Below are 25,221 nucleotides of genomic sequence, written 5' to 3' on the forward strand. Positions count from 1 at the left end.
AGAGACTCCTGCTAGGTGGCTCAGAAAGGGCTTCATAAAAGAGATGGCACTTGGCCAAGAGACCAGAGAGGAGGACTTTGGTAGGCAGAAAAAAGGAGGGAAAACATCCCAGGAGCAGGGAACAGATTGCACTGATGCAGGGCAAAATTGGGAAACAGCTAGAAGCCCATTTCACTTGGAACAAAAAGTATATAAATAGAATGAAATAAAGCTAGATTGGATATATAAATAAATAAGAGATAGGAAGCAGTCTTTTGAGGAACTTAAATGCCTGGCTGAATTAAAAAAGGCATTGGGGGTGGAGAGCAGGAGGTCCTAGGTTCACATCTAGCCTCCGACACTTCCCAGCTGTGTGACCTTGGGCAAGTCACTTAACCCCCATTGCCTAGCCCTTACCACTCTTCTGCCTTGGAACCAATACACAGTATGGATTCTAAGGTGGAAGGTAAGGATAAGAAAGAAAGAAAGAAAGAGAGAAAGAAAGAAAGAAAGAGAGAAAGAAAGAAAGAAAGAAAGAAAGAAAGAAAGAAAGAAAGAAAGAAAGAAAGAAAGAAAGAAAGAAAGAAAGAAAGAAAGAAAGAAAGAAAGAAGGAAGGAAGGAAGGAAGGAAGGAAGGAAGGAAGGAAGGAAGGAAGGAAGGAAGGAAGGAAGGAAGGAAGGAAGGAAGGAAGGAAGGAAGGAAGGAAGGAAGGAAGGAAGGAAGGAAGGAAGGAAGGAAAGAAGAAAGAAAGAAAGAAAGAAAGAAAGAAAGAAAGAAAGAAAGAAAGAAAGAAAGAAAGAAAGAAAGAAAGAAAGAAAGAAAGAAAGAAAGGCAATGGGGAATCACTAAATGATTTTGTGTAGGAAAACTAGGATTTTCTCACTGACCTCCACATAGTTCTGGACCCATGTTGGCATATCCATGACCAACCCCTGCAACATCTTCCGTAGAACCTGCAATGTGTCCCGGAACAGAGTCTAGACATGAAAGGAGAAGGAAAGTTTTACAAGAAAGACTCCATCACTCCCCTCCCTCAAAACCACCAAGAAGTCTTCTTTGAGAAATCCCACCCAGCTAGATCCATGCTTGGAATTTACATCTCCACCTCTCTTTGGTGCTTAGTGTATACTCCAAGGGCAGCTAGGTGGCTCAGTGGATAGAGAGTCAGCCCTGGAGTCAGGAGGAATTAAGTTCAAATCTGCCCTCAACCACTAACTGTGTGACCCTGGGCAAGTCACTTAATCCTGTTTGTCTCAGCTCATTTTACAGATGAGGAACTTGAGGCCAATAAGGGTCTTGCCCAGGGTCACACAGTGCGTAAGACCAGATTTGAATTCAGAAGGATGAGTCTTCTTACCTCCAGGTCAAGCATTCTATCTGTATATCTATCTGCTCCCATGTAAATACTAGTTATTATCACTAAATTGTTACTACTAATAATAATAAAGATAGGGTCTTGGGCCCTTTATTCTAACTGAAGGTCTTGTCCCAGGGCAAAAATAATGGCAAAAAGTTTGTACTCTTCCATTCATAATTCGTTTTTCCAATCTATCCAACTATTATCTAAGCCTGAGATTCCAAGTCTAAAGAAAGCCCAGCCAAATCTGTTTCTCCCTGTTTATCATATCTACTATGACAGCTACAAGGGTCTTCCGGCATTATTATTGTCCCATGAAAACTCCAGTGGAATCTGTCATTGGCCTCAACAATAAAGCCACCCAAGAAGGAATCTATTACCGCGACAGATTGGGACTCCTTTAATGGTACATCCGCCTGCATAACCTCTAACGGAGGCAGACCAACAATGCTTTTAAAGCTAACTCTGAGCAGTTCCTTCCTGTCTTCTAGAGTTAAGGCGGGGTGCAGCTTCCTAAAGAAAGAGAAAAAGAGAGAGTAAGGCGCATGGATGAAGAGGATAAGGGACAAGGGGACACAAGGAATAAGTGGAGAATGGGCTCTGGGTTCGACAAAAAGGAGGAGAGAACAGGGAGGACAGTGGGAAGAGAAGGCAAGGGACAGTGAAGCAAGGTAGTCATTGAGAGAGTAAGAGAAAAAATGAGAGGAGCAAAGGGAGAGGTTGAGAATAGATAAGGAGAAAAATACTACAGAATAAGTCCTTAACCAGTGGTGAGAAGCTACTTTTTTTACTGCCTTGAGAGTACCACTAGGGGGAGGAACAAAGGAATATCTGATAGCCTTTTCCCTGTTCAGGAACAGTTTTTCTTCACCAGCAGGTAGACCACCAAGTGATCAAAGAGACAAGATTATAGAATGCTCTTCAGGTCTGTTCGGCCTCTTTCCACCTCCACAGTGAAAGAAAAGGGAGAAGGAATTATCCTGAGTATCCTGAAGTGGTTTGTCTATGAACTACATCCCAAACGAGCTGTGACTGTTTTAGCCTCCAAGGCAAGAACTACAAAATCTACCCTCAAATCAATCATTCAAGACAAATTCATTTGGGGCAATGGGGAAAGCCTGCCTGCTGGCTTAGAGCCACTAAGAGGAGGAAGTATATTTTGATTTATTATATAATTAATATATTATATTATATGGCTAAACAGGTACTCCAGTGGCAGCATAGTAAAATAGTAAAGGGCTGGCCTGGATTCTAGTCCTGCTTCGAATACATTATAGCTGTGTACCTAAACAAATAACAATTTCTCAAGCACCCCCTGAAAGCTCTAACTAGAAAACAACTAGATGTGAAATTATTTCTACTGAATGAGTACAGCTGTTTGCATGACAGAACGAAGTTCCTTTCAGCTAGCTTCCTGCAGGGTAGGCAGTCGCAGGGGCAGAATATCATCTATACACAGGTAGGGTTCTTGTTCATCTTCCATTTTTGAAGAGGACCAATGGCATCGCAGACTATGTCTACTCAGGCCTAAATTCCATTTAAGCCAGGGACATCCAATGGCAAGACAAAGTCTAGATGCCCGATGATGGTTCAGGATGCAATAGATGACTTTGGCTTCTTTGATGTCTGGCCAAGCTCTAAGCATTCCACAGAGCCTTCATGGCTGTTGGAACAAACTGTTCTCATCCACCCATTCTACCAGGGGATGTCTTCATGGGCTTAGTTGGGGTAGACACTTCCCTAACTCACCAATGGCTTGGAGGCCAGTCAGTTACCTTTAACCTGGTTTAGCCCACCTGCTACAACAATTTTAACTGGATGTTGCCAATCAGTAAGCTACAACTTCTTAGAGACACAAGTGAGTCAGGTATAAGCTGTGCAGCAAAGGTAAATGAACAACCTTGAAAAGGGCTTTTGAGCCTGGGTGACTGGGGGAACAGTAACAGAGAAGTAAAAAAAAAGAAAGAAATTTGGGGGGGAGAAAGAAAGTTCCATTTTGGATGTGTTGAATCTGAGATGCCTACAGGATATTTATGTGAAGGTGTTCAATGAGCAGTTGTTAACTGAACCAAAAACAGAATAGATAAATGGGGTATGTCATCCCCGATTTCTCATTCATAATCATCCCCTACATATCCAGGTCATTGCCAAATCTTTTAATTTCTGCCTTTCCAAACTCTCTTATATCTACCTTCTCTCCACTCATATCACCCTAGTGATTACCTTTCTCCGGGATTATTAAAATAGCTTTCTCTCTGTCTCTGCTCCCCCACCCTTCCCTCCCTCTCTCTGTCTGTCTTCCTCCTTCTCTCTCTTTCTCCCTCCCTCCCTCCCTTTCTCTCCCTCCCTTCTTCCCTTTCTCTCTCCCTCTTTACCTCCCTTTCTCTCTCTCTCTCCCTCCCCCCTCTCCATCTGTCTCTCTCTGCCTCTCTCTCCTTCTCTTTGTTTCTCTCTCCCCCTCTTTCTCCCTCCCTCTATCTGTCTCCCTCTCTCCCTCTCTCTCCCTTCCTCCCTCTCTACCTCCCTTACTCCCTTTCTCTCTTTCTCTCCCTCCCCCCTCTCTCTCTCCATCTCTGTCTCTCTCTCTGCCTCTGTCTCTTTCTCCTTCTCTCTGTCTCTCTCCCCCTCTCTCCCTCCCTCCCTCTCTCACTATCTCACTCCCTTCTTCTTTTTCTCTCCCTCCCCCTCTCTCCATCTCTGTCTCTCTCTGCCTCTGTCTCTCTTTCTCTCTGTCTCCCTCCCTCCCTCTCTACCTCCCTTCCTCCCTTCCTCTCTTTCTCTCCCTCCCGCCTCTCTCTCTCCATCTCTGTCTCTCTCTGCCTCTGTTTCTCTCTCCTTCTCTCTGTCTCTCTCTGTCATACACACACATGCATGCACATTATCATTAAATTCTAGGGGTTTCCCATTATCTCAAGGATCACATATTAACTCTTCAAGTGAAGCAAAGAGTATGTTGACAGTTACCCGCCTAGAATGATATCTGTTGAGATTTGGTCATTTTTCTCTCCGAGAGAATAGAACCTTCTCTATTGGCTAGTAATGTTTACACTGAGAGACTGAAAGAGAGGGGGGGGGGGGAACCAGGAAAAGGAAACAAGGAGCACTGTAGGGAGGTTGTCTTCCATAACTCTACCTGAGATTTGAGATGATTATCATTGCCTTCTGCCTAACAGAACTGGAGATGGAAGTTGTTGGCTCCTGTTTCATCATTTCCTGTGACTCCCCCAGGGAGTAGGAGTAAAGGCACAATATTACCTTCCCACTCCCCTTCTCTTCCCTGTCATTTCTTTGCACCCCAGTCTATAGTAGCCAAAGAAAGAGGAGCCAGGTTATGTAAAGGCTCACATTCTTCCCAGCATTCCCAGGTCAGGACTCCAGGAACCTTCCCTCACCAATCAATTCCATAAGACCAGAGATGGGGAAGGAGACAGATAGCACAAATTCTTTTCCAAAGAGAAAATTGTAGTAGTAGCAAAGACTTATGTGGCCTGTTTCAGGGGGTTAAAGGGTTAAGGAATCAAGAACCAAAAGGGATAAGAGGCTTAGCCATCCAGCCTTTTGGACCTAACCTAGGAGCTGTGGTTACTTTTCATGATCACCAGTTTTGACCCTAAGATGCCCATGCCCCCCGACATGTCAGGGCTGACTCACCATCATGAAGTAGATCATCTTCACTTTGTAGGAGAAAAGGAAGCCTAAGTGATCCAGGTTTGCCAAGATGCTTGTTAACTTTACCAGGTAATTCAGATAATTCAGCTTCAGGTCCTTATTCTATATCAACCATCAGAGTCAGGCTCCTCCAGAGTGCCTCCCAGAGAGTGATGGTCCTGGGGCTCTGGATAGCCTGCATAGCTCAAGAGTTGAGAGGGATAAAAGCCAAGAACCCACTAGCAAAGGCTGCCTCGAGCCTATTCATAACCTTCCCACACATACACATTGACAACTCATGGGACCTTATCAATACTCACAAAACTCCAGCCCCAGAAACTAAGTCAGGGGGACCCACTCCCTGCAAACTCTGCTTAACAGCATCATTGTGGGCACAATTTCAGCTATTAGACCATAATGGAAAAAATTTGGGGGCAGAACTTTATTCCACTGCCTGATGAGGAAACTAGGGGTCCAGGAAAAGCAGTCCTTCCTCTCCCCAAATTCTGCCAAATCACTACTTACTCTAAAGACCTACCCTAGTCATTGAGAACCAAAATGGAGCCTCTAGATTCATATTATGGGGAAACCCTTGGCCAGAGAGTTCTGCCCTTATCCACCTTGCCTTAATCTAGGACCTATTGGAGAACAAAGGTCAGATGGAGCCATACCTTTTCTATGATACAATTTTGGTAGTGATTTATGGTTAAAGATAAGATGAGGTCTCCCTGGGGACCAATATCGAGCTTGATTTCTTTTAAAATCCTGCTATAGGCAATATAGATAGTGTTGCAGGCTTTTAACCACTCCTTATGTCGAAGTTCCTATTGCAGAAAGACATATGGCTAAATTACCTTCCACTCATCTTCATCACTCCCTCCTACAACCATTACTGTGTCCCCCTAGTACCTGCCTCTCAAAATCAAAGGACTTATTCCCATTGCGTAACAGGAAAACTGAGGTCCTAGGAAGGGACAGAATCTACTCAATGGACAAGGAAGGAGAAAAATGCATCTGCAGAGTCTGAAGCATGAGGTGAGTATTGCCAGTGGAGAAAGGAAAATTGGTGACAGAGGTCCCCAAGGTGGAGACCCCAAATAGAATGTTGGGAAGGTGTTATCATGGAGCCAAGATGTGGAGATTCTGAAGCCATGGGAACCCTGGGGTGCACAGATATGGAAACCCTCAAAAGTCTTACTTTGCTGAGCTTTAAGAGAAGGGATGTCTTCTTATTGGTAAGTATACTGCTATAATCTTGAAGTACATTGAGGACTGTCTGAAGATGGCTGGTAGCCACAATACCAATAGCATCACCAATGCCCTGTAACAACCACAAAAAATTCCCAATATTCCCATGAGTCCAGTCAAGTCCCTAAGTCCCTATCAAATATTTACTGTGTGCTTAATATTACAAAAAGTGTAGTCCTTCTTTGCCCTTTGGAAACCTCATTTACACATTTTTTTCATAAATTTAGCAATAATCTTAGTAAAAATAAGATAAAATAAATTTCTACCAGCACATAGGAATAAGGATTAGACCTGGGGTTTCACTCCTATAGAAAACTCCCAGCTGAAGAAACTCCTGCATCTTCACTGAGTCCTATAATCACAGAGCGCTGACTAAAAGATTGAAAAGTTAAGTGAATAGCCTGGGATCACACAGCCCGCATATGTTGGAGGGAATATTTGACACCAGGTTTTCTTATCTTGAAAATGGGTTGTATACTAGCTAGGCCAAGTTGCCTACTATTCACAATTTTAAAAGTAACTGAATAACAATAATATATAATCTCTTTATACCCCCTTTCTCTGATCTCTTCTTTTAATATCTTGATATATGTCTGCTGGATAGGTAGAGTTCTTTGGGTTCTTCTTTCTTTGATTTGCATTATTTTATATGTCTTTCCATATTTCTTTCTGTAGCATTTGTGAGCGGGGCAACTACTAATTATTGGCTGTAATGGAGCATTTCCTATGGATTTGGATGTGGGCGCTGGCCTTTTGCTGAGAGATACATTCTCTGCTTGCTTGCTAAGAGGATACTGAAAACTCCTCGGATTGGCACTTTAGTGACTAGGGCTATGGGTATATCTTTAATATACCAAGATGGGTGGCATCATGGAAAGAGCATTGGATTTAATGTCCAAATCTAGTTCTGTGGCTTATTGCTTGTGTGACTTTGAGCAAGTCACCTCCCCTCTGGCCTCCTTTTCTATAACATAAGAGGGTTGACTAGTTGATCTCTAAGGTCTCTTCCAGCTCTAGAGACAAAAATGACTTGTCCATGTTTGGAACATAATCCTCCCTCACCTCTGACCCTCAGTTTCCTTCAACATTCTACTCAAACACAATCTTCTCTTTGTGAAGCTTTTACAAATCCAACCACCACCCCAAAAGTTCCCCCTAAAGATTATTCTGTACTTATTTTGAATATATTTTGTATAAGGACAACTGGGAAGCACAGGGGATAAAGTCCTGGGTCTGGAGTCAGGAAGACTCCTTTCTTACATCAAATCTGACCTTATTTTCTAGCTATGTGATCCTAGGCAAGCCATTTAGCCCTCTTTGCCTCAGTTTCCTCACCTATAAAATGAGCCGGAGAAGAAAATGGCAAACCACTCCAGTATCTTTGCCAGGAAAACTCCAAAAGGAGTCACAAGGAGTCAGACACAATTAAAAATAATGAAATGACAATAATTCAGCATAGCTATGAGTTTAAATATTAAATGTTTCCTATAAGCGATGTTATACCTTTGTTTATTTGCTTTGTTCCCTTTATACAATGTTCCATCCCCCAATATCATGCCCTTACCCAGGTTCTCCTGTATGATTGAAAATCTGTTAACCTAAAAGAAAAGAATTACATATCCCAAGAGCCCACTGACTTCCTGTCATTATGTACTTCCTGTAAACAGAGGACAAAGGGTGTGAGATTTAGAGGCTACCTCTCTCTGATGTAGATTCAGCATTGATGGTGGTGAATGGGGTTGACTAAAAAATGGCTAACCAGCCATGGGCACATGGTCTTTATTTTGTATCTTCTTTATTCCTTGATTTCTAATGATCATTAATAAATCTCTTAAATATAATATTATTATTGAGACTTAATTTTAACTTTTACACTCCTTTATGTCTAGAATATTCTTCCTTTCTTCTAGACCATTTGAAGCCTCTAGTTCAGTTCAAGAGTCACCTGGTATGGTGGATCTTTCCTGAATCTCTAAGTTGTGATGGTCCCCTCCCACCAAAAACAAACCAAAAAAATCACTTTGCATTTTTGGGGGAGTCATACACAAATCTTTTGTATAAGCACTTGTATGTGGGATAAGGGAGAGTAAAAAATAGAGGACAGCTCCTAGGTTGGGAGTTTGAATAACTCTATTAAATTTATCCTTTTAAATTTTATTATTTTTAATAATTTTAATTTAATTTAATAATTTAAAATTTAAATAAACCCATTACATTTAAAGACATGTTTTAGATTCAAGGGATTTTCAGAACTGGAATCTTAGTGATCTTAGTCCAAATATCTCACTCTACTAATGAGGACATTAGGCTTAGCAAGATGCAGTGACTTCCCAGCATTAAGTAGTTGATGATAGAACCCCAGCTAGAACCCTTGTTCAGACTTGACACCTTATTATGAATTCTTTCTGTTATATCACACTATCTCCCCAAAGCTAGAGTACCTAAAGTGCTCTAGGAAGGAAGAGGGAGGACAGGCAAGAATATCCTAAAATTGAGAAAGCTATAAATATATATATATATATATAAGATTGGATTTAGCAATCCCCTGATTGTAACAACAAAGGTACTTAGCTCTTCCTTTATTGTGAAGATTAAATTGTAATCCCCTGATTGTAACAATGAAGGTACTTAGCTCTTCCTTTCTTGGGAAGATTGAATTGTAATCCACAATGTATTTTTAGATTTTAATCCACAAAAGGTGATAACTCAGTATTTTAAGTAGATCTACCCATTATAACTACAAAAAAGGTGTTAAGTAACTAAAAAAGGTGAACTAACCAAAAAAGGTGTTAAGTAACCCAAAAGGTATAATCTAACCAAAGAAGGTATGAACTAAAGAGTGGGCAGTCCTGGAGAAAAGTGTCTGCTGTTATTGGTAGATGTGAAATTTAGGGGAGGTGACACAAGAGAAAAAGATCTTTAAAAAGAGGATCAGAATATATTCAATTCAATATTCAGTTCAAGGATTTGATGGAAGATCTCAGTCTCAGAGTTGGACTGGAGGAAATGGACCCATGGTGGACCTCGTGCAGGAGACCTCAGACTGCTTTTCCTTTTAGATGGTCACCGTTGGTGAGTGAAAGGCTGAATTAGTAACCCTACCTTTGAAGCCTCCAGGAAAGGCCCATCATCTTGAGACTCTTTTCCCTGATTAGGGCCTTAGCTCAGAGAAAGCCAGAGTTTTCTCCTTTTCTCCTTTTCTCATTCCTTAATATCTTCCCTCTATTGTAAATAAACTACCATAAATTCCATTTACTTTAGTAAATTCATTTTGGGATTTAGAAATTAAATCCCTGGTAACTACCTAATGGTCTTTCAGTCTCAACCACAAAATTATATATATATATTAAACCCTTACCTTCCATCTTAGAATCAATACTGTGCATTGGTTCCAAGGCAGAAGAGTGGTAAAGGCTAGGCAAAGGGAATCAACTGATTTGCCCATGGACACACAGGAAGTGTCTAAGTTCAGATTTGAACCCAAGACCTCCCATCTCTGGACCTGGCTCTCAATACATTGAGCCACCTGACTGCCCCCTATATCAAATATTTTGGAAGCCCTCCAAATGTCTAAGAGCTAAAGCTGGAAAGGATTTCAGGAACCATGTAGTCAAGCCCACAATTTTACAGATAAGGAAACCAAGGCTCATGGAAATTAAATGACTCTCCCATAGTTAATACAGCTAATAAATGTCAGTGAGAGAATTTGAACCCAGTTTCTTCTGGGCTCCCAGTCCAAAGCAATACTGTCAACACCTACTTCATGACCCTCAACAATTGAATCCATGTGTCAATATCCATGAGTAGGCACTGATGTATTAACAAAGACTAGGTTATCAGATTAACTCGATTACTACCTGGCTCAAAGTGGAGTCCCAGGCAGCAAGGTAAGGATTGGGATACAAGAAAATTCAGTTTTTATAAGGAAAGGAAAAGGAAGGATATAGAGCCTAATGGCTTTAAGCTAGTTTTAAAAGCTCCCCCATAGCCTGGTCACAATTTACTTCTCCAACTTTATCTCCTGCTTCTCTAAGAATTTTGTACCTTCATCAAACTGGTGCGGTCATTATGTGCTCCCTGACACATGGGTACCTTTGCTCATCCAACTCTGCTAGACTCAATGCCCTCCTTCCTCTTCTCTGCTCCTCTATGTCTTATTCATCCTTCAGGGTACAGCTCCAGTGCCACCTCCCTTATGAAGACTTCCCCAGATATCTTACCCTATAAAAGAGGCTTTCTCCTTCCTTTAAACTCTTAGAATACACAGTGGCTATTATGGACCCCAAGCTTTCTATACAATTTAATTAAATTCCATAAGTATCTTTCTATTCAATTTAATTACATTCATAAGTATTCATTAAGCTACTATGGTTTAGGCATTGTGCTAGGAACATCCATGTCCTGTCTCTCCAAGTAGCCTGGCAGTCTCCTTAGGGCAGAGACTTCTACTGCTTTTTGTACCCCAGTATCTTAGAGACTCCAACAAACCGTTTTCCTCACAATTACTTTGTGAAGTTAAGTAGTGTACATGCTATTATCCCCATTTTACACGTGAGAAAATTGAGTCATTAAGTTTAAATAGTTGGATTATGTTCACCCAATCATTAAGAATTGGGATCAGGTCACCCTGGTGCAAATATCAATGATATGGAAATAGGTCTTGATCAATGACACAGGTAAAACCCAGAGGAATTGTGCATCGGCTATGGGAGGGGAGGGAAAGAACATGAATCTTGTAACCATGGAAAAATATTCCAAATTAGTTAATTAAATAAAAATTTAAAAAATAATAATTGGGATCAGGATTAGAAGGTTTTTCCCACTTCTCTGCACTGTCTCAGCCCTCAAACAGGATTTGTTTGTTGATGATGAAGCCTTTGGCTATCTGGGAGGGAAATTCTGAAGTGGGAAAGTATTATTTCATAGGGGAGTTATTATGGTTGTGGGGAAAAAAAACATGTCATTTGCTTCAGAGGTGTAGAAAACCATTGGCTGCATTTACTGGGGAATGGTTCAACCAACTGTGATATGTAAATATAATGGAATATTACTGGGGCATCCCAAATGATAAATATTAAGGATTCAGAGAAGAATGGGCAGATATATATGAACTGATGCAAAGGCAAGTCAGCAGAATGAGGAAACCACATCCACAATGACTGATGTAGATGGGAAAAATATCGTCACCACCCAAAAGAAATGGAAGGTTGTATAAGTATGATGGTCAAGTATAGTCACAAAGAGGAGAGAGGAGCCATCCTGCTCCCTTCTTTGCAAAGGTGGGAGATTATGGATATTGCCAGACTCAACTAATGTCCTGGTTAGTTCTTCTGAACTGCTTTTTGATTCTTGGTTTTTCTTTGTTACAAGGTATAGTTAACTGGGAAAAGTAAAGGAGGACAAGGAATATACTTAGAAATGAAGGGGGTGTAAAAATGAAAGATACAATTTTTTAAAGAAGACTTTTGACTAGAAGAATCTCAAGACCTAGCTCAAAAATCCTATGCTCTAATAACTCTCTAATTTTCTCTAACATGTGCCTTCTTCCTGGGACCTTTGGCCTCACCTGGCTTTCCAACTCTTCCTCTTGAGTGATATATAGAATATCATACAATATTGTGTATACAAAGTTATAGTCCTCAGAAGTCTTCAGAATGTAACCAACAAGTCTGTATAAGAAGAACTGAGAGGGGAAGAGAGAGGGAGAGATGGTTAGGGTCTTAGCAAAAATGATGTCCTAGGCATTATGTGTATATCTGTCCCCATTTTCAACACCAATCCTCCCCCCAAAACTTCTGCTCCAAAACATATACTTCCTAACCTATAAAATAAAGATAATACCTGTTCAGCCTACCTAGTGCTGTAAGCTTCCACTGAGACAGTGGATATTAATGAGCTTTGAAAGACATAAAGTCCTGCAAGGTATTATTATTACTACTACTATTATATAACTTCTGTTATTGGTCTGCTACTTTTTCCTCCTTTTTCTTAGATCACCAGGTCTCAAGAAAGTCACTTATTCCTTCCTGGACACCCCTCTCATCCCTTTACCCACCAGACCCACCCCAACCCCCAAAAGACACGTATACTTTCTCATTCTTCTGTTGCAACCATGTGAAGCTTTTGATCTTCTCAAATACCACTTTGATTAATTCCTTCATCCAGGAGTCATCATCAATGGCCACCATGGTATTATGTGAAAACTTGGGAAGTGAAAAGCAAATCACAAAACACAGACAGGGAGAAGCCATTCACCAAGTGGGGAGAGAAAGATGGTAACAAGTCTGAGGGCTGAGTCTAGAATTATGGAGGTAGAATCTGGGGAATGGGACACAGTCTAAGGAAATAAGGGTAAGAGCCAGGAGGATAGATCAGATTAGGCCTGAAAACATTGGGATGACCAAAAATTTTGAGAGAGGGACTAAATGGTATAGTGTAGCTACAGCCTTATTCTACCAGACAGTCATCCTCAAAGAAAAGCCAAGATTAGGGTATAGGTCTGAGAGCATCCTTCAGAAAGGGTAGAGACATGGTGTTTTCTGGGAAATTTCTCACTAAAAGCAGCCTTTTCTCCCAATTTTCCTGAACAAATTCCTCTTCGGTGTGTTCTAGATGAGAGAGGGAGAGAGAGAGAGAGAGAGAGAGAGAGAGAGAGAGAGAGAGAGAGAGAGAGAGAAATTATTTCATTAAGGTCAATCCTCAAAGACATGGAATTCCCAATCATCTATCAAGGGGAGACAAAAGAGGGCATTAGACCTGGAGGTAGATCCAGGATTAAGCAAAGTAGGCAGTGCCTAGGGTACAAAATGCAGGAAGCACTTTAAAATGTAACTTTTAATAAATGCAACTTTTTCCAATCTCTGGTATATATTAGTTACATATGTTAAAGTACTAAACATGGCACTCTGTGAATGCTTTAAGAAATAGTTTTCACAGTATAAACAGGGCAAAGTCAGTGCTTCTACAAGCATTTTCTTTATTTTTTTTTAAACCTTCACCTTCTGTCTTAGAATTGATCAGTTCCAAGGCAAAAGAGTGGTTAGGGATAGGAGATTGGGGTTAAGTGATTTTCCCAGGGTCACAAAGCTAGGAAGTATCTGAAGCTGGACTTGAACCCAGGACTTTTAGTTCCTAGATCTGGTTCTCAGATCCACTAAGTCACATAGCTGCCCCCAGACACTTTCAATGGGAATACCTCCATGGCATATGACCACATTTTAGTATGCATTCTCTATTCAATCCAACCCCATAAAAATGTAATGGCCAGTGTTTCTGCAAATTCAATTCTTTTTTTGATATATAATTTGTGCCTGGAAAGAAAAGAGAAATGCCAAACTCAAGGGAGTATAGCAAATTACAACCCATTGGATCACTAGATACAATGGTACAGAGAACATTCATTCTGATGATGCTATTAGGCAAGACAAAAACATATTTTGGGGAATTATTCCTTATCCATAAGCAACTATGAATCTCTTGGGCTGTTACTATGACACCCCTAAATTAGTTACTCCATTAAGAAATAAAAATCACACTCATTTTTTAAAATTTGACAGATTCTATTTCCCACCCCGGATTCCTTGGGTTCCAGACTCTCCCCATCCCACTTCCCTCCCCTGTCCCTGCCCTCACTCTCCAAAATCTGAATCATATAAGGAATATTTCTCATCCACACTTGGCCCAATTTGTAGTGGATCACGGGATGCAGGGAGCTGAGAGGATGGAGAACATACAACAGCAAAAGGGAGATTTTGCCAAATTCCTTTGCTTTATATGGCATCAATGAAGATAGCTAGGAAGAAAGATATAGGTAGGAGAAGCAGCAATAAATGAGTTTGGTAACTGTATTATAATGGGAGAAGTCAACCCCAACTTCTTAGATTCCAGCCCTTTTTCCATTCTTGTCCCTGCCCCTGCTAGGCCCCCTCCCTTAAACTACCTGATCCCAATACCAATCCCACCCATGCTCCTTGGCAGGGCCTCCAAATTCCTCACCCAGACCCAAACCAGTTACTCATCCCAGGTCCCTGTAGCATCATTTACCAGAAGGTTGGCAAAGATCAGTTGTGGGGAAGGGTTATTGATGGCTGTGGAAAAGAGAAGAAAAAGAAAAAACCAGGGGACATCCAGGTGAGGCTGTACTGTGCCCAAAGCATCCTCCTTCTCCCCCAAGCAAGACTAGGATCACAGATAAAGGGCAACTATGTTCAAGAGGGTTAGGACCAGGAACGGAGAAAGAGGCTCCATCCTAAGGCCTTCGCCTAAGTTGTTCTTAGTGTTGTCCTTCTTTGTTCCACCCCTAACATCCTTAGGCTTTATCTACCACTCAGTGCTATGATTCCTCTTATTCTCTGGTTTGGGTTATAATTTTGCTTTGCCCCAACTCTGCCCACAGGCTCTGGTCTTATGTTCTCACTGCCCTTCTTCCCAAGGTCTAAAACTGCCACAGGGTTTTCTCTCTTCATGTTTTCTCCAGTTCCATACCCACATTTCCAAGCATCTAAACTAATTCTCTCTCACTCTCTCTCTCTCTCTCTCTCTCTCTCTCTCTCTCTCTCTCTCTCTCTCTCTCTCTCTCTCTCTCTCTCTCCCCCCCCCCTGTCTTCCTTGTCTCAATCTCTCTCTCCCTCCCTCTTTCTCTCTCCCCCCCTCTCTCTTTCTCTTTCTCTTCCTTCTTTTTTCTTTCTCTCTCTCTCATTCTCTCCCTCTATCTCTCCTCTCATTCTCTCTATCTCTCCCTCTCCCTTCCTCTTCCTTCCTCCGTTCTTTTCTCTCTCTCATTCTCTCCCTCTATCTCTTCTCTCATTCTCTCTCTCCCTCTCCCTCTCCCTCTTTCATTTTCTCTCTCTTCTCTCTCTCTCCCCCCCCTCTCTTTCCCTTTATCTCCCCCCTCCCTCTTCCCCTCTTCCCTCACACACACAAAGGCAATTCAACCCCTCCAACTCACGGTTAAGATGGTAGCTGCTAAGGTAGGGGGGCTGTCCCATGGTCTGAGCCTTCATTGCGATGTCAGTGGCAGTCTTGCAGAGGGGCACAAATGCCATGGGGGTCATAGGCTGACACAACAAATATATCAGCTTGGGCAGGGACACCTGGGGTAACATGGAGTGCAGGTTCCAACAGCCGTCCCCATTGCCAGTTTCCTCACCTCCCCCAGGGGCTAGAGTACTGGCCTAGCACCATCACCTGGGGCCCCCCAGGGGATGATAGGGAGAGGGGACAAGGGGAGCACCAACCCCTACGGGCCAGTTGCCTACTCTTCCCATACCACATTTGGAAAGTGTGCTAAGACTCTCAGAAGACATCTTTGGTTAGGGAACTGGGAGATTTTCTGCTGAAACTTCAGCAGGAGTGCTTTTATACCCAAAGATGGGGGAAGTTCCCTGACTTTTAGGGCCAGGAAACATGAAAATGCACCAGGAGGAAGGTCAGCCCACCACTGTGGACACTATAGGGAAAAGGTTATTTTCCTTTCTGCCCAGGGGCCCCCCACCCTAAGGTCTAACAAGTGAAAGAGCCAGCAGGGCTGGAGACAGGAAGAGGTTCCAAAAGGCAGTGAAGCTCCTAGGGAGCCCCCCAGCCCTGGAAGGCAGATGCTCTGGGGGAGAAGCGACTTGAGGCTAGAAGGAGGGAGGAGACTTTTGTCTCCAAGAGCCTATACCAGATGGAGGATATTGATGGACAAATCCCGGGTTTCTTCGTCAACCTGAAGGAAATGAGAAAAGAGAAAAGTTAACCCAACCCTCTCTAAACCTCATGGGTCCTTATTGACACCTGAATGTCTACACATTTCCCTCGCTCTGTTGGTGTCTGAGTAAGCGCTGATATTTCTGAGCTCAGGGGCTATAGAAGACATTTTAGCTCGCACCCCATAATCGGAGCCTGATTCTTATTCCAGCCTTCCTTCCTCTCTTTCTCCTCCCTTATATTTCCAATCCTACCGAGATTCAAATTGATTTTATAGGGGCAGGTAGGTGGCTCAGTGGATTGAGAGTAAGGCCAAAAGCTTGGATGTCCTGGGTTCAAATTTGGATTGAGACATTTCCTAGGTGTGTGACCGCTGGGCAAGTCATGCCTAGCCCTTTTGGCTCTTCTGCCTTGGGACTAATTACAGGATTGATTCTAAGATAGAAGGTAGGGGTTTAAAAAATAAAAAATAAATTGATCCTTTATCCTTTTCTTAATTGACCCTATTTACAAATAATTGACCGTGTCTCATTTTTGCTTGTAACTGCTTCAGTCATAGTTCTTTGTCTCTGAATTTAGCTCAGAATTCAGCTGGTCTATAATGGGGTAAGTTGGGAAATCCACAATAAGTAGCCTCAAGAAATTTTGTGAACCTTAAGAATGGTAGGAGAAAGAAAGAATTGGGCCCCAGTGTCCTTAGCTACCAAGCTATCCTTTAAGGATTAGGGGTTTACTGTCCAAAAGTCTGGACTGTTGCCTTGCACCTGGACCCCAACAATAAAGACCTTCTTGGTTTCATGGGAAAGGAAGGAGGGCTGTTGCTAGCCCCAGTTCCCAAACCTCTAACCAGTCATGTTGTTTTCTGTGTCTCAACTCTGTAACCAATCATTTTGTATGATGTTAATTGCTCTACTTTGTTCTATTCTCTCTAAAACCTATAAAAAAGGGACTGTCTGTCTGCTCAGGGTCTCTGACAAAAATGAAGGCAAGCCATTGACCCATTTAGTGACAGGTAGTATGCTAATAACTGCTCAGAGATCTACCTCAGTTAAAATTATACTGTAACACCACCCTCATTGCCTTTTTGCAAGCCCTATCTTACCATTTCTCGTCTGTGTAGCCCCCTTAGATCCCAGGTCTCATCCCTTTTCCTACTCACTGTGGTGGATCCAATCTGACTGAGATTGATGAGATGGTTGATAATTATATCGCCTTGTTGCAGGGTGAAATAGTTACACACACCTAATTTTTCAATAAAATGTAGTAGAGGCAACCGTACCTGTAAAGATATATACTTATGGAACACTCAAACCCTGAGGTACCTTTGAAGATTTTAAAGATGAGGTAACTGAATGTCAGTGGGATTCCAAATATCAAATAATGTTTTAGCATCAAAGCTGGGATCAGAACCCAAATCTTCTAAGTCCTAGTTCAATATGTTTTTTGTCTTGTTTAGCCAATGATCCTGACTCCTTCTGATCACTTTGTGAGAGCCTGTAGCCATCCCTTCTTGCATCAGCCACCTAGAAATTCCCAAGTACTAAGCCTGGTCCCCCTGCAAACTCTTCTTCTTTGAAGAACTCTTCTCATGATTTAAATGACCATGAATGTGTGTGTCCGTTGGTGGGAGGAGGTCAGAGGGAAGAATCTGGGTGCAAAGAAGACATTCATTCACAAATTTTTAACAGTGTTAAGAATAAGTTCTAAGGACTCTGGCTTCTCCCTTTCATATTTAGATGTCAAGTAGAACTTTGATTCTTTGGCCAAACTTCTTAATTTAATAGTGTTCCAAGGTCTTCTCAATTCCAATTGCAACCTATATTTCCTGCCTTCTCATCCTCTGTCTTCCTGTACATGTACTCACAATTATATCCAAAATTGGCCTATTCACTGCCCTCCAAATATGCTTTTCTATTTCAATTTTTGTTCTTTTGTTCATACTTTTCGTTTTGTCTAGAAGTTCCATCCCCCATCCAACCCACCATCTCCCTCCAATCCCTATTGTCAAAATTCTACCTACTCCTCAAAACCTAACTCAAATCTCTCCTCCTCTTTCAACTAAATTCTCATTTCTGAGTATATAAAGATGAATCACGAAATCTTCCCTGTCCTCAAAGGGTTCACATGATTCTGAGGAATGCAACATGTAAACAGGTAAGTAAACACTAGATTATTTTAGGAGAGAACGCCAACCATTTGGAGGATAGACAATAGAACCTAAAGTGGAACCTTGAAGGACACAAAGGATTTTAAGAGCTCTGAAGAGGGAGTACATCTAAAGCAAAGAGATAGGAGATGAAATGCAGAGTTCAGATGATTTATCTTGAGCTGTAATTTAGAAGGCAGGACAGAGAGTAATGAGAAGGATCTAGGGAAATAGAGAACCAAGTTGCAAAGGGCTTCTAATGCCAAACAGGAGTTTATGCTGTACCCTAGAAGCAAAAGGGAGACCCCAAATATTCTAGAACAGGAAAGAGACACAGTGAGATAGATCTTTGCTTTAGAAAGATTATTTTATATAATGGACTTCTCTGCTAGTACTAACACAATAATCCAGGACAATTCTGAGGGACTTATGAGAAAGAACTCTATTCACATCCAGAGAAAGAACTGTGGGAGTAGAAACACAGAAGAAAAAAAAAAACTGCCTGATCACATGGGTCAATGGAGATATGATTGGGGATGTAGACTCTAAATGATCACCCTAGTGCAAATATTAATAATATGGAAATAGGTCTGGATCAATGATACTTGTAAAACCCAGTGGATTTGCTTGCCAGCTATGGGAGGGGGGTGGGAGGAAGGGAGGGAGAAAACATGAATCATGTAACCATGGAAAAAATATTCTAAATTAATTAATTAAATAAAAAATTTCAAAAGAAATAATTATTTTAGTAGCCATGTAGAGGAGAGATTGAAGAGGGGAGAGACTAGAAATAGGGAGACCAATGAAGGGGCTATTTCAATAGTCCAGGAGAAGTGATAAGGGATGGTGACTTTGTGAGTAGAGAGAAGGGGACAGATGTAAGAAATGTTATAGGTATCAGGCTGATAAAACGTGGCAAAAAATTGGATATAGTAGTGGAGATAGGTGATGGTTAAAGAAGGTTATAGTAATAACTAGACGGTTAGATCCTAAGGGAAAGGATCATATATTTTTATTTCATTGTGTTATATAAAGCACCCAGCACAGTGTTTTGCATAAGGTATAGAGTCAATAAATTTATTTATTAACTGATTCTCCAGCCATCCCCTTCCTCCCATCTTGGAGATCAACTTCTTCAATCTGCTCGTTTGGTATGAAATGGACAAATCCAAACCAAGAACAGGACCTTGAGGCCAGGTTTAAATTATCTAGTATGCCTCATATCCCTCCTCGATAGTATCCCCAGTCCTGATAGATTCCTCTCTATCCCCATCCCCAGCCCTGAATCATTCTCTTGACATTCCCTCAGAATCTAGAGAACAAAGCTGCTACCCTCCTAGCTTCATTCCGGGCCTCAATACTCACTACTTTGGAGTCCTCCTTTATTAGATTTAGAGTGGTCTGCATCACGTCATTCTTTAGTTCCATGGTCTGGGGCACTGAAGGAAAAATCAGAGTCAAGATGGTAGTCAACTTCCTTCCTCGTCCAGGAAGACAGGTAAGTAAGAAAATTCCACATTGAGAACCTTCATCTTCAAAGATTAGATACTCTTGCTAGGGCCATATTGTCTTGTCCCTGCCCCTTTTCTCACACACATATCTTAAAGGGGGAATGTACCTAACCCAGGTCAGACTAATAAGGGTATTTCACTGAAATCAAAAGATCTGAGTTCAAATTCCAATTCTACTACTTACCACCTGTGTAATAATAGTTAGAATTTAGATAAATAATGTTTATATGCATATATATGTATATGTTCACATATATAAATGCTAGCTATGTAACACTGAACAAAATCACTTTAGGTCTTAGTTTTCCCATCTGTAAGATGAGAGAGTTCAACTATATGATTTCTAAAGTATCTTTTACATCTATAATCATATTAATCACATCACTCCCTTGCTCAAAAATCTTCAGTGGCTCCCCACTGTCAACAGGATCCCCTCCTTTGGGTTGGTGCCAGATCTCAAACTATACAACAAAACTGAAATAATCAAAACAATTGGATCCTAGATAGAAAACAGAAAGTTTAATCAGGGAAAGAGATTAGGCATACAGGATACAAAAGCAAATCAGCATAGCAGCCTGGTGTTTGATAAGTCTGAAGATCCCTGTTATTGGGGCAAGAATTCATTATTTGAAACAAAATTAGGAAAACTGGAAAGCAGTCTGGCATAAAAAACGTATAGATCAGAACTTCATGTTATACACCAAGATAAACTCCAAATAGGTATATGTTTTAGGCATAAAAAGTAAGAGTATAAATAAATTAGAGAAGTAAGGAAGAAATTATTCTTAAGCAAATAAGAGCTAAAGCACATCACAGGAAGTAAAATGGACAATTTGATTACATAAAATTAAATATGTTTGCACAAACAGAACCAATTCAGTTAAAATTAGAAGAGAGGAAAGTAAGTGGTGGGGAGGGAGCAGTCTTTGCAATATTTCTCTGACACAGCTATTATTTCCAAGATATGTAAGGAACTTATAATTTATAAGGATAAGAGAACCATTCCCCAATTGATAAATGGTCAAAGAATATAATTTTCAGAGTAAGAATATCAATATCAATATAAAAGTGTATAACCATTAATAATTAGATAAGTGCAAATTAAAACAACTCTGTGGGTACCACTTCATGCCCATCATATAGGCCAAGATGACAAAAAAAGGAAAACTTTAAATGCTGTATGGGCTGTGGGAAAACAAGTATATTAATGAATTTACTGCTGGTAGAACTGTAAATTGATCCAGTAATTCTATTTGTTTTCAATTTTAATATTTTTCCCAACTACATGTAAAAAAACTATTTTCAATGTTTTTTAAAAACCCTTACTTTCTGTCTTGGGATCAATACTGTATATTGGTTCCAAGGCAGAAGAGTGCTAAGGGATAGGCAATGTTAAGTGACTTGCCCAGGGTCATACAACTAGGAAGTGTCTGAAACTAGATTTGAACTCAGGACCTCTCATCTCTAGGCCTGGCTCTCAATCTACTGTGCCACCTTGCTACCCCCTATTTTTAGCTTTTTTTTTTAACCCTTACCTTCCATCTTGGACTCAATACTGTGTATTGACTCCAAGGCAGAAGAGTAGTAAGGGCTAGACAATGGGGGTCAAGTGACTTGCCCAGGGTCACACAGCTGGGAAGTGTCTGAGGCCAGATTTGAACCTAGGACCTCCCATCTCTAGGCCTGACTCTCAATCCACTGAGCTACTCAGCTGCCCCCTATTTTTAACATTTTTAAAAGATTTTGAGTTCCAATTTCTCCCCTTCCATACTTTCTCCCTGGAATACCAAGCAATTTTATATAGATTATACATTCTTGTATAGTCATGTATATTTCATATTAGACATAAAAGAAAACAGACCAAAGAAAAGCAATGAAGAAGCAAAATAAAGTTTCAAAAAGTATGCTTTGACCTGCATTCAGACTCCATCAGTTCTTTTTCTGGAGATGGATAGCATTTTTTATAAGTTCTTTGAAATTATCTTGATTCATTATATTGCTGAAGATAGCTAAATTGTTTACAATTAATCATTGTACAACATTGTTGTTACCGTGAACAGTGTTCTCCTGGTTCTACTCATTTAGCTTTAGATCAATTCTTTTAAGTCTTTCCAGATTTTTCTGAGAACATCCTACTCATTATTTCTTAAAGCACAATCTGTGTATTTTGAATAGTGATCTAGAAATCCAAATCCCATTTTTATGTATCATTTTCTCAACCAACCCTTCACTTCCAGAATCTGCTTTTCTTTTCTGAATTCCTTTCCTTAAGCGAGTAAAACTGTCTAAGACACGTGCCCCTCAAGTCATCAGTTTCATCCGGAAGATTCTGAACGCTGACCCTTCGGAAGTTCCCCTCTGTTAGCAACATTGGTGCCCAGTTGAATCCTCCAAAGTAGTTTAATAAACAACCAGTGTGAGGAGCCTTGGGAGATGCTCTGTATATACACTCGAGGAGACAGCAGATTACTGTCATCCGTCAACAAGCAGCTGCCCCTCATCGAGTCCCACCATTCCTCTCTTCTTCCTCTGCCACTTGCTGGATGCTCTGGGAGAATGCGGGGTTCTGCTTTATTATTCCTCGGGATTAAGCAGCTGCATCTTCCCCAGAGCATCTAGCATTCACTTAGCTATAGGTGAATAATAATAATACCCTACCTCACTCTGGCACTTTACAATCTGCTTTCTCTGTCTCAGCACAGCCCTAAGTAGATCGGACGAGTGTTACCATTGCCGTTGTGCAAACTGATGTTCAGAAATGAATGACTTGCCCAAGCTCTCACGGTAGGACTAGAGGCTGGGTCTTCTGACCCCAGGGAGTCAGACTCCAAGCCCCTTATGCCACGTTGCTTCTGAAAAGAAGCAGCTCTACTAGAGCCAGATCCTCCCATCTCCACCAGCGACCCCAGCCCTTACCAATAATCACGACTCACCCTCCTGGAATACATCTCGGAAGATGTTGAGGGTTGTTATGACCTTTTGTTCATCCTTGCACTCCATGCTCTTCAGGAACAACTTTGCCATCTGTTGGTGGTATAGCCGTGCTACGGGAGGAGGGAAATTCAAGGGAGTCGGGGAGGGACATATGGGAAGAGGACGGAGGGAGGTTCTGGACTAGGAAGGGATCCAGGAATCATCTAGTCCAAACCTTTCACTTCATAAACAGAAAAACTGAGACCCAAAGAGACCAGGGGATTTGTTCCAAGTCACACTGAAAATCAATACTTGATTTTCTAGCTAGGACTTGAACCCACGTTTTCTGTTTTGAATTCTCCACCTCTTTTAGAATGCCGAGCTGCCTCTAGTTGTTTGTCAAGGGCTGACCTACTGCAGAAAAAGGAGGGGCGACCCAAGTAAAACCCGGTGGAATGGCGTGTTGGCTACATGGGTGGAGGGTGGGGGAGGAGGGAAGGGAAAGATCATGAATCATGTGACCATGGAAAAATATTCTAAATTAATTAATTAAATAAAAATTTTCAATTTAAAAAAAAAAGGTTTTCATTCACCAGAGAAATAGTATGAGTGATTCTGAGATACTTGTGTAACAAGTTTGTTTTTGTTTTCAAATAAAAAAATTTTAACTTAAAAAAGAAAAAGAAAAGGTAGGGGCATTGGGACAGGGAAAGGAGCAGGGGCTTGGAATTTACCCTCAACCCCCCCCCCCAGCGCCATTGCCTGATTATGACAGATAGTCTTTATCTTTATCATTACTCTAATTATATCTTGGCTTCTCTGAGCTTGGATCACCTCTGAAGAAGATTCTAAGGACCAGAGAAATGCTGGAGAAAGGGAACAAAGATAAAGGTAGGGCTATTTCTAGCAACTTTGAAGTCATACCATGGAAAGCTACCTCAGATTTGGGCAAGCTGTCTACGAAGAAAGAAATAGTGTCCTTCCGCCCCGACCTATCACAGAAAAAGGTGGCTGGTTCTGGGGCAAATCTAGGCTCCCTTGCCTTGGCAGTTTCCAGGGCTAGGCAGAAACCAAGGTTGTTATTCACCATCCCCACTAATGAGTATATTCCAACAGGGCAGGACCCCATGTTCTTACTCATCATGTGGAAGGACTTGAGGGCCATTTTTTGGTTCTGAACTGACTGTGAATCTGTATCGACAACTTTCAAAGTCACCTATAAAAAGAGAAGAGAAACTGTTTTGGGGGGAGAAGCCAGAACCACAGGAGCACCTTGTCATGGGAAGCAACTCACTATCATGGAAAGCACTGAAGGCAGTCAGAGACCTGGGTTATATCTGTCTCTGTCACACGCTAGCTATGTAAGCTTGGGCAAATTTTTTTTCTTTTCTTGGCCTGATTTTCTTTGTCTTCAAAAATGGGATAAGCTACCTCAGAGGGTCCTTGTAAGAAACTATTATTCTTAGCCCTGAGAGGAGAATGAAAGCAAAGAGCAGGGGAAATGGGACAATCATAGGGAAAACAGGAAGCCTAAATTTCCAGTCCCAAACACAGGAGAGCAGGACTCACCCTGAAGGAGCTGTTCAGCTCTGTCCCTAGCACCTAGCACCTAGCATCTAGCACGGTGCCTGGCACTTATTAGGTGCTTCATTTGAGTTCACTGAATTATGGCGAAAATGTAATCATTTCCCTCCTTACCACATTGTGAGGAAACTCTCTCCCTCCCCTCAAGAAAAATGCAGTTATTTTCTTATGGAATGATATGGAATTTCTGCATCCCCCCTCAGTGTTGGAAGAATCAACAATGACCTTGAAAATTCTGCCTGGTCTGGCTTCATGGAAATTGGTCCAACCAAGGCTGGGAAGGGTTCTAGTCCTGCTCTATAGCACCTATATATCTGCCTAGTCAGGTAAGCCCAAGGACCACAAAGATTACCAAATGGTAGAGGCTGGGTTTCTGGGAGAGGCCACTATTTCCATGGAGGTGGGGATCCCAGAGAGTTCAGGAGCCCAGATGCCTTGATTCCCCCAGAGCTCACCTGCCATGACAACAGCACCACAAGGTCATCCAGCTTCGACTCCAGATTCTTACCCCCAGACCCGCTGGCAGCCACAGCTTCCAGGAGCTGGCAGAGACACTATGGGCAAAGGGAAGGTCAGGACTCCACATCCATGACCAGCTACTTCATTTAGCACTTTGTTCCTTAACAATACATTTGTCAGGTGTCTCATAATTCTTTATAGAGGGGAATGTTGCAGAGAGATAGATGTAGGATTGCTGGAAGATTCCGTCACCTGAGGATTTTGCAAACTTCCAAAAATGGAAAGAGCTGACTTGGGAGGTCAAGTGGGTTTCTCCCTCACTGGAAGTCTTCAAGCCAAGGCCAGATAACCCCTCACTGGGTATGTCACAGAGGAAATGCTTGTTTAAGTATGGATTTGGCTAAGTAGTTTCTGAGGTCCCTCCCAAGACTCTGGTACTGTGATTCTGTTGTGTCTGCTTACTAGATTATAAACCCCATGGCAGCATGGAAAAGGAAGAAAGAAAGAAAGAAAGAAAGAAAGAAAGAAAGAAAGAAAGAAAGAAAGAAAGAAAGAAAGAAAGAAAGAAAGAAAGAAAGAAAGAAAGAAAGAAAGAAAGAAAGAAAGAAAGAAAGAAAGAAAGAAAGAAAGAAAGAAAGAAAGAAAGAAAGAAAGAAAGAAAGAAAGGAAAGAAAAGAAAGAAAAGAAA

The 25,221-nt window shown here is 41.4% G+C and overlaps 1 protein-coding gene across 8 annotated transcripts in view; it reads right to left on the minus strand.

Moving 5' to 3' along the window:
* LOC103101525 (maestro heat-like repeat-containing protein family member 1) overlaps positions 1-25,221 on the minus strand; it is an 82,971-nt gene that overhangs the window by 42,024 nt on the left and 15,726 nt on the right. For all 8 annotated transcript variants that reach the window (XR_008912173.1, XM_056799100.1, XM_056799098.1 and 5 more), the window contains exons 8-25: positions 24,530-24,628; positions 23,628-23,706; positions 22,511-22,621; positions 19,432-19,505; positions 17,080-17,199; positions 15,895-15,939; positions 15,181-15,325; positions 14,277-14,320; positions 13,866-14,025; positions 12,789-12,841; positions 12,323-12,436; positions 11,800-11,916; positions 6,184-6,306; positions 5,657-5,809; positions 4,989-5,108; positions 4,471-4,550; positions 1,718-1,850; positions 868-957 (exon numbers count right to left, since the gene is read on the minus strand). Coding sequence is in view for 7 of the 8 variants with exons in the window: in XM_056799100.1 (XP_056655078.1) it covers positions 868-957; positions 1,718-1,850; positions 4,471-4,550; positions 4,989-5,108; positions 5,657-5,809; positions 6,184-6,306; positions 11,800-11,916; positions 12,323-12,436; positions 12,789-12,841; positions 13,866-14,025; positions 14,277-14,320; positions 15,181-15,325; positions 15,895-15,939; positions 17,080-17,199; positions 19,432-19,505; positions 22,511-22,621; positions 23,628-23,706; positions 24,530-24,628 (1,860 nt within the window). In the remaining variant the exon portion in view is untranslated. The remainder of the gene's footprint in view (positions 1-867; positions 958-1,717; positions 1,851-4,470; positions 4,551-4,988; positions 5,109-5,656; positions 5,810-6,183; positions 6,307-11,799; positions 11,917-12,322; positions 12,437-12,788; positions 12,842-13,865; positions 14,026-14,276; positions 14,321-15,180; positions 15,326-15,894; positions 15,940-17,079; positions 17,200-19,431; positions 19,506-22,510; positions 22,622-23,627; positions 23,707-24,529; positions 24,629-25,221) is intronic.

Source organism: Monodelphis domestica, chromosome 5 (assembly GCF_027887165.1).
Source record: "Monodelphis domestica isolate mMonDom1 chromosome 5, mMonDom1.pri, whole genome shotgun sequence".
In the NCBI taxonomy this organism is placed as follows: domain Eukaryota; kingdom Metazoa; phylum Chordata; class Mammalia; order Didelphimorphia; family Didelphidae; genus Monodelphis; species Monodelphis domestica.